This window comes from Mirounga angustirostris, unplaced genomic scaffold (assembly GCF_029215605.1).
Source record: "Mirounga angustirostris isolate CCGP_5_RB_7025 unplaced genomic scaffold, mMirAng1.0.hap1 SCAF_1, whole genome shotgun sequence".
Taxonomy (NCBI): domain Eukaryota; kingdom Metazoa; phylum Chordata; class Mammalia; order Carnivora; family Phocidae; genus Mirounga; species Mirounga angustirostris.
The window spans coordinates 111,890,987-111,899,484 of NW_026991709.1; the positions used below are offsets into that span (position 1 = coordinate 111,890,987).

At 39.8% G+C, this 8,498-nt stretch overlaps 1 protein-coding gene across 1 annotated transcript in view; it reads left to right on the plus strand.

The window, feature by feature from the left end:
• Positions 1-8,268, plus strand: part of WWTR1 (WW domain containing transcription regulator 1) — a 135,661-nt gene extending 127,393 nt beyond the window's left edge. Inside the window, exons 6-7 of the mRNA XM_045903573.2 lie at positions 209-321; positions 4,807-8,268. Of these exons, the coding sequence (XP_045759529.1) occupies positions 209-321; positions 4,807-4,991 (298 nt within the window). The 3' untranslated portion in view covers positions 4,992-8,268. The remainder of the gene's footprint in view (positions 1-208; positions 322-4,806) is intronic.
• Positions 8,269-8,498: the final 230 nt, after the last annotated feature.

The window sequence follows — 8,498 nt, forward strand, 5'->3', positions numbered from 1 at the left end:
GTTTTATTTGCCTGTCTTTACATCTCGCTGACATTGGTATGCATGTTGGAAAATTAAAGAGGGGTGCAAAGTCGGCCTCTCTCCATTCCCTGGAAAGTTGGGCAGCATGACAGAAGGAGACCAGTGTAGGGGTTTCATGACTGTGTTTTGATTTTGGAATTTCTTGATGTGGGCTCGCGTTGAAGTCTCTCTGTCCTTCACTCCCCAGAGGGCCCTATCATTCGAGGGAGCAGAGCACGGACAGCGGCCTGGGGTTAGGCTGCTACAGTGTCCCGACGACTCCGGAGGACTTCCTCAGCAACGTGGACGAGATGGACACAGGTGGGAGCAAAGCCTGCAAGTCCTTGCAGTGTGTTTGCCTTTTTATATCGTCCCTTCGGTCATCGCAGTTCTAAGTCCAACCAGAAACACTTCATCTCAACAATAACAGAAAATGACACCTGAAAAGCCACCCAAACCCCAGACACTATTAATAAATTCTAGTCCCTTCTTCTTAGTTTATACAAATACAGTTTTATACACAGGCACAGGATTTTAAATTCTTTCTCTCCTCCCTCCCTCCTCCTCTCTCTCTTTCTTTCTTTCTTTCCTTTGTCCTTGCCTCATATAGCCCCTGCTCACTGTTGCATTCCTGCCATTGTCTCCTGCCATTCTTCCACAGTGGAATATTTATACTGTTCTCCTTTCAGTTATAATGTACGGGCCACTTTTTCTCTTGAGAAGTGGGATGGCTTTATAGTTTTACCCGCATGCAATTTTTTTCATGTCAATCGCTGCATTTGGGAAGCAGTTGGCAGCGGGCATTTGGAAAGTTAAGCCACTCAGAAGATTCTAAATTGTCAGCTCCCAAGCAAGTCCCAACATGATAACAGTGTCTTCCCTCAGCAATTAAAGAGAAGAGTCAGGGTACTTTTGACCTAGTCCCGGCCTGCCCCCCTTTAGGCCAGGCCCCGGCTGGCTTCTGGTCCTGTCTCCTCTTCCAAGTAGTGAGGCCACCAATTGCAAAGCCAGATTGGGTCTTCTTAGCTACAGCCAGATTTAATTATAAAGTCCTAAACCCCCAGAGGATAGTCTAGAACCAAAAATAAATGATGACTGAGGGGTCCACTATTTGGAAGTATTCATGCAAGTTTCTGCTGTCATCACTGATGACAGAAAATTAATTGTCCTGTGATGAAAAGAAGTCCTTTTGAGGAGACTGCGTGGCTCAGTCTTTAAGCGTCTGCCTTCGGCTCAGGTCATGGTCCCAGGGTCCTGGGATCAAGCCCCACATCGGGCTCCCTGCTCAGCAGGAAGCCTGCTTCTCCCTCTCCCACTCCCCCTGCTTGTGCTCTCTCTCTCTCTCTCTCTCAGTCAAATAAATAAAATCTTTAAAAAAAGAAAAGAAGTCCTTTCCCCAATGCCATTGTCCACAGTGCCTGTGTGTGTTACACTGTGTTCTTAGATGACTGTCATCTGTATCATAGTCTCTGAAGCTAAACCACTGGTCAGACCAGAGTCAAGAGTCAGCCAGGCGTCTTAGGAGTGCAGTAGGTTGGAGCAGCTGCTTTGGGGTCTCTCTGCAGGTCGTCATCAATGTGTTTAGAGGATAGCACAGACTGTCTTGTGAGGAGTCACACGGAAATAGTTTGAAATGTTTGTTTTGTTATTCGTCGATTTATTACTTCAGTTTCCTCCCTCCCTCCCGCCTCCCTCCCTCACTTTCTTCATCGCTCTCTTTAATTTTTGGTGTGAGATTAATTTTATCCTCTTTGGAACAGCCTTATGAAATGGCTCCTTCCTATATTTAATAATTGTTAGCTTTCATCTTTTGAACACTGGGAAGCCAGTAAAGATAAAAAACAAAAGTTAAATAAAAAAAGACTCAGGAGATCTAAATCTAAGCCTGACCATTAAAAAAAAAAGGATGGATTCTATTTTACGGCTTTTTTGTTTTAAAGATTTTATTTATTTATTTATCAGAGAGAGAGAGCACAAGCAGAGTGTGGGGCAGAGGGAGAGGGAGAAGCAGGCTCCCCGCTGAGCAGGGAGCCCGACGCGGGGCTCGATCCCAGGACCCTGGGATCATGACCTGAGCTGAAGGCAGATGCTTAACGACTGAGCCACCCAGGTGTCCCTATAGCTTTTAAAAATAGCCTCAAAGTAGGGAATATTTTGAAGCCAAAATGTAGAATTAAGTGGTATTCTGGAAAGAACATAGTCTTTGTAGACAGGCAACCTAAATTGAATCTCTGTTTCTCCACTTCTTGGTAGTGACTTTGGGAAAGTGATAGAACCTGCCAAGGCCTTGGATTTCACATCTATAAGTGGGAGTAACATGCTTACTTCACGGAGTTGTGGGGAGTCATGAGATCACAGAGTTTGGCCCAAAGTTCTCTTCCCCCACTTCTGGGAGGCTGAAGTAATGGACAAATTGAACTTGATAAATGCTAGGCTTCCAAGTTAACCTGGTTAAGTGAGTGTCAGCCTGCGGAGTTTAGGGTCATTCTGTGAAGTCTTTCTAGGAAGTAGGCATGAACCTTCTCAAGGAAAGAAAAGTAATACAGTAATAAGATGAGGAAAAGCTGGGGGGTGGGCACAGCTCCAGTGTGGCTAGAAAAGGTCTATTAGATTCACTGACCACATGCTGAATGGAAACAAGCCAGCTAAGCACACTCCCTTTGCAAATCACACATGGGAACAACAGCTGGATATGGTGTGGACTAGAGTAAAGGGAATAGCAAGAGCAAAGGTTGGGAAGTCATCCACTCTTTTAGAATATTCTGCAATAATCATACCCTTTTAAGAATTGCCTGGATTTTTATCTCTCCTGCTTTTTAATGGATAAAACTGTTAAAGACCAAAAAGATCACTATGCTGTTGCAAAGTTGATCCAAAGAGAGATATTTTAAGATTGTTAACCTTAACGAAGAATCTTATAACTAGTTCTCCTCATGCTTTCCATGTCTGAGGAGAAAGGATAAGAGAAATTCTTTAAAACAGATTTTGTTTGGCTAAAAAAAAAAAAAGTGTTCTTGAGTTATTAGAAAATGTGTATGGGAAATCAATAGAGATGAATGGTTCTAACTGGAGGTGAGGAAAAAAGACACCCAGCACTTGAGATCAGATAGTTTTTCAGGGCAGATACTTTTTTTCAGCCTCATTTCCATCTGTTACATTCTAGTGGGTAGTGAAAGTTATTTGGGATTTCCTCAACATCAAATTTGATGTTGAGGTCATGTCAAACTTGATTTAATTTTCCAAATTACTACCTTTTGCAATGAAAATCCTCTGAAATATTGCCAAGAGTCACTGATACTGTATGGGTTACAGAAGAGCCATTAAGCTTTGCTATCACCAAAATGCAAGTTTGGTTATGTTTCCCTCATCACTTGGAAAGATGTAATTTTTCTCCTTGGAAAATGCATTTGGTTAAAATGAATTTTCTCTGCTTTTGCTCAGAATAATGAAATTTCTATGCACAATTTCAGGAAGGCTACCATACTTAAAAGACACAAAAGCTAATTTAACAAGTTTCTTAGAAATGATTTCTAGGGTGGAAGCTGGCCTTAGTTACCAATGCTCCTCAGTCTCTGAGGTATATTTTAAACCTTCAGAAAGTTGATCAGGGCTATTTGAATTAGACAGTTGTTCTGATATTGGGTAATCAAGAATGATTGAGTTCCTAGGTTTTTCTTTCTTTTAGCACAATCAACATTTATTGTATTTTTGTATTTATATAAGTTTGTATGTATGAGTGATGCCCAGAACTGCGGATGTGTGGCAGACAGTCTATGGTGCTTTACTCCAGTACGTGAAGAAGGTACCTATAATCCCAATTTCAGATGGGTACACTGAGGTCAGACAAGTTCTGTGTGTCTAAGGTCACACAGCTAAAAGCCCAGTCCACTGGCACAAGGGTCAGTATGTTTTCTCCTACACTATTATTCGTAAAGAACATATATTCTTCATGTCATATCCCAGACATCTCATTTTCCTAGAACAGCATTTTCTCACCTGTGTTCTGTGGACTCCACTTCCATTAGGATATAAATTCTGCCAGAATAGGATTGGATGATTAAGTGGATTGAGGTAATAGTGGCCTAAACAAAATAAAACAGATCTCATTATAACAAGACTTCTTAGAACCTTCATATGCTCACATACATTGTGACTCGTACACATGGTAAGAAAAGTAGATAGTTGTGGGGTGCCAGGTATGTGTGTGTGTGTGTGTGTGTGTGTGTGTGTGTAGGGTGATCTGCAGAATTCCCTTTATAAAATACTTTGAAAATGATCCCTAGAGCCATCAATGAAGATAGCTTTTTAATAACGTGGTTAAAGGAAACTCCTCACTACTGTCTTTGAACATAAAGAGGGATGACATAGGTAAATATAAGCTTCACAGTGAAATCCTAAAAGTATAGCTCTGTGTGATAAGGTATTTATTACAGGGAAAGACTCTCTACTCTTTCACAAAATAGCCCTTCATGCATCCGTCATGGGAAGGCACAGATCACAGGTTGGATCCACAGTGCCTTCGCATGCTTCTTTCCTATCTCCTGGGATTATCCATTTTGGGCCCTGTCTACCCAGGACAAATAAAGATTCACCCGGCATCTCTGCATCTCATATGAGTGAGCATCACCAACTCAGTTTCGGGAACGTGGTAGCTGAAATTTTTCACAGAGATGAACTATTTTAGACCAGCAGCAATAGAATCTTCTGTTTAAATGGAAGCACTGTGGAAATGAAGGTGAGCATTGGGTCAACTCTTCAAGAGCTTAACAAACGGAATTAAAATGGTCATCTTCTGTTCTGTTCTAGGGGAAAACGCAGGACAGACACCCATGAACATCAATCCTCAGCAGACCCGCTTCCCTGATTTTCTTGATTGTCTCCCGGGAACAAATGTTGACCTAGGAACTTTGGAGTCTGAAGATCTGATCCCCCTCTTCAATGATGTAGAGTCTGCGCTGAACAAAAGCGAGCCCTTTCTAACCTGGCTGTAATTACTACCATTGTAACTTGGATGAGCCATGACCTGACATTTCCTGGGCCTCTTGGCAAAAAACAATGGAGCAGAGTCAGTCTGCAGGTGTACCACATTCTGCCTCCATGACTCCATGCTCCCTCCTTCCCATGCGGCCAGTTTCATCATTGCCTGGATTCGATTGACAGTAACTTAAGTCAAACAGATAAATGCTCTATTTTCAGTTTCTGCAGGCCTGCATTCCCGTGATTTGCTATGCAGCGTTCTTCTGCAGAACTGAGGATGCAGAATTGCTTCTCTATTTTTCTCTCTGCTGCCCCATGACTAAGCTTGATGGGTGTTAGTTGAAATTTATGCATCAAATTGATTATAAACCATAAAAGCTGACCACAGGCAGTGACTTGTGACAAGCGGCTCGGTCCAGGAAATGTACACAAAATTAGACCTGATTGACGGTTTCAAAAACTGTGTTAATGACAGTAGTACTGGATGCTTTAAAAAAATATTTAACGCGAGCTTTAAAAATCATTGTATGGATAGTACATCTCTGCTGTATGGAATACAATGTAGTTTTGAATCCATGCTGGTTCTGATGGTTCTTTTTACTCTGTATCTGCAAAGGCACACGTGGTCCTATTGTAGTTTGTCCTTCATCATTACTTTACTGCGTAGCATCTAGACAACTCGTCCTTCCAGTGGGAGAGGGGCAGGAATGAGAGTCACAGTTCCTACCCTACAGATCTTATGAAAGAGACCAGTTTGGTACTAATTATGAGCATTTATTAAACAAAACTTTTTTTTTTTTAATTACAAGTTGGATTTTTTTTTAATTGCAACTTAGAATTTGATGTTTATTTTATAAAGCACTATAATTTTGTAGCTGATGACAGAGGGCAGCCAAAAGTTTTTGATAAATCAGTGGCGACTGTATTTTTTTTGTCTTTTGAAACCGTTCTGAAAACATCAGGACGACCTAGCTTTCAACCCGACAGCACACACAGTAAATTGTTGCTTTTTTAATGCTGAAGCCTTATCAGTTTTGCTTTCCAGATTTCAAGTGTTTAAAAGAATCTTATCTATGAAACTGTTTGAAGGATGAAGCAGATCTCTGACTGACGTGTAAAAAAAAAAAAAAAAAGCCCTCTGAAGGGTGTACGGTGGAGACTTGTGTTTCTGAATTCAGTAAAATTGATTCCTAAGTATATTATCCTAACCCTGTTTGCTACAGTTGATATAAAAAGGCATGAAATATGTACTCAATACCTCTTATGTAACCAAAAACATTTTTTTATTAGCTTTTAAGGACTGAGAGAGAGCATCAGGTTCACCCGGTGTGCACTCTGCCTGCATTACCCATGAAGTCCTCAATCGTTGAATATTTTGAACTGACATTATTTATAATCTATGAATTTAATATCTTTCTTGAAAGACATTAATAATTCAGGTCTCTGAGAGGAACCTTCAATTCCCAAGGGGGCTTATCTATTGGGGATCTTAAATAAGATCCTTTTCCATCTACCAGAATAGAGACAGGCAGAATACATTTTATCTGGTTGGAAAGAAGGCAAGTGAAAAGGTCAGAGATGAAGTAGTAAAGTCACGGTCGATAGTGGAAGGATACTAGTTGGGAAATGGAAACAGACAAGTGATAGTACCCCAAAAGCAAGACGAGCAGGATGGTAGGAGAGGTGCCCAAAAGAACAAAGCAACGATTTTCTACTACAGCTTTTATACCAAAAGACTCTGTTGTAGAAGAAAGGGCTTCGGTGCACTTTATGGGGAAGGAGGAGGGGAAGGGCTGGTGTCGCCCTGTCCAAGCTGACGCTGAGCGTGTCTGTGGGCAAGAGCATAAGCCTGCTGTGCTTCCAACACAGGGAAGTGATTTCTTTTTCCTGAAGGACCCATGGTATATGTTCTGATTCCTTTTCTCTCTCTAAGCGCTCTGAGAGAGATCGGGGTAGATGTTTTGTGTTTGCTACTAAATAAGGGAGCACTATTTCTTTTTCTCTTTTGTGAGCAATAATTGCAAAAAGAGTTGTACATTCTTTCTAAGAAAAACAAAAAACAAAAAACAAGGGACCTAACAAAACTGAGCAGTGTTACTGTATTTTTTAAAAATATTTTTATAGACTCCTTTTCAGGTTATTAAGTGTAAAAGAAACAGATACCCCTCTTTTTTAAAGTAGTTAAAACATCGGTGATTTGTATTACCAATTTTTAGAAGTAATTTCCTAGTAAGCTGTGGCATTATAAAACACTAGAAGATTTTTTTTTTAGTGAAATTAGTTGAAACATTTATTAATGAACATAACAAATATTATTCCAGAATGAAATATGAACCATGACTACGTGTTTACTAATAGACAAAGCCAGATGTAAGTTTTTTGTTACGTTTTTAAGGCCATAAAATACGGCCTTTGTTAAAGAACACTAAAGCTAGAAATCTGGAAGTAAGAACAACTTTTGAAAGGGTTTTTCCTATTATTGTAAGTGTAAAAACCCCTGCCGAATTCATGATAAGGTGCTATTTATATTTCTTATTATAAAAGAACTGCCAGGATATCTCGTCTTTTCAATCCTAAATCAGTAAATTTCAACATGTCATCTGATAACTTTGCCATGGAAAAGACATATTAAAAATTGAAATGGAGAAACAATTTCAGAGATCTTTCATGCAAGGTATCGATATCCTGACAGAACACATTTTCTTAAAGTAAATACATTGTCAAAACCTGTTTGCAATTCTACTAAGTCCAAGTAATTGTTAGTGTTTCACCAGAGTATTTAGGATGTGAGATGCCATTTCTTTCACTGATTGTACAACATGCGGGAAGCACGTAAGACAGAGTAAAACATTTAGTGCGGGGGGTTGCTCTTGACCCCGGCGTGGTAGAAAAGCTCTCTGTAGAAGGTGAGAGAAGTGTTGCTAATTATAAGTTGTGTTCTTAACAACAAAATTAGAAAGTAACTTCTGAAAGTACAACTTTTATGAAAAAATAAGCTGTTAAAAAAAGGAAATTGTAGATTAATTTAATTGGGAAAATGGGCGATTGACAGAGACCGTTTCCCTAACACACTACATCATTTATGTGCTAGTACTTTTAACTTTTTAAACAAATTTACTTCTACGTTTTGTAATATGACATATGTGTGTTTATTTTTAATTTAGAATGGTCTGCCTGCAGAAGGGATGCAGCCAAATCAATCATATCAAACCATTTTACCTGGAGTTTGGTACTGGTTTTTACTTCTCTGATTCTGTATAAGAAAAATAAATACAATTGAATTTCCACTTAGAGCCTTTGTCTTTTCATTATTTGTGTGTGTTCCTTTTACTCAAGGCTCGGGTGGTACTGAAGAAGGGCTTATGTAACTCTCCTGGCAGACAATGAAAGAAAGACAATTTTGTGGGCCAACATTGTTTGGGCTCAAATGTCTGGTCTTCAATATCTTAAATATCCACAGAATCCTGGTTTCCCCTTTATTTGAAGCAACCCCCGAGGGTTTTTGTTTTTTTTTAGTGTGT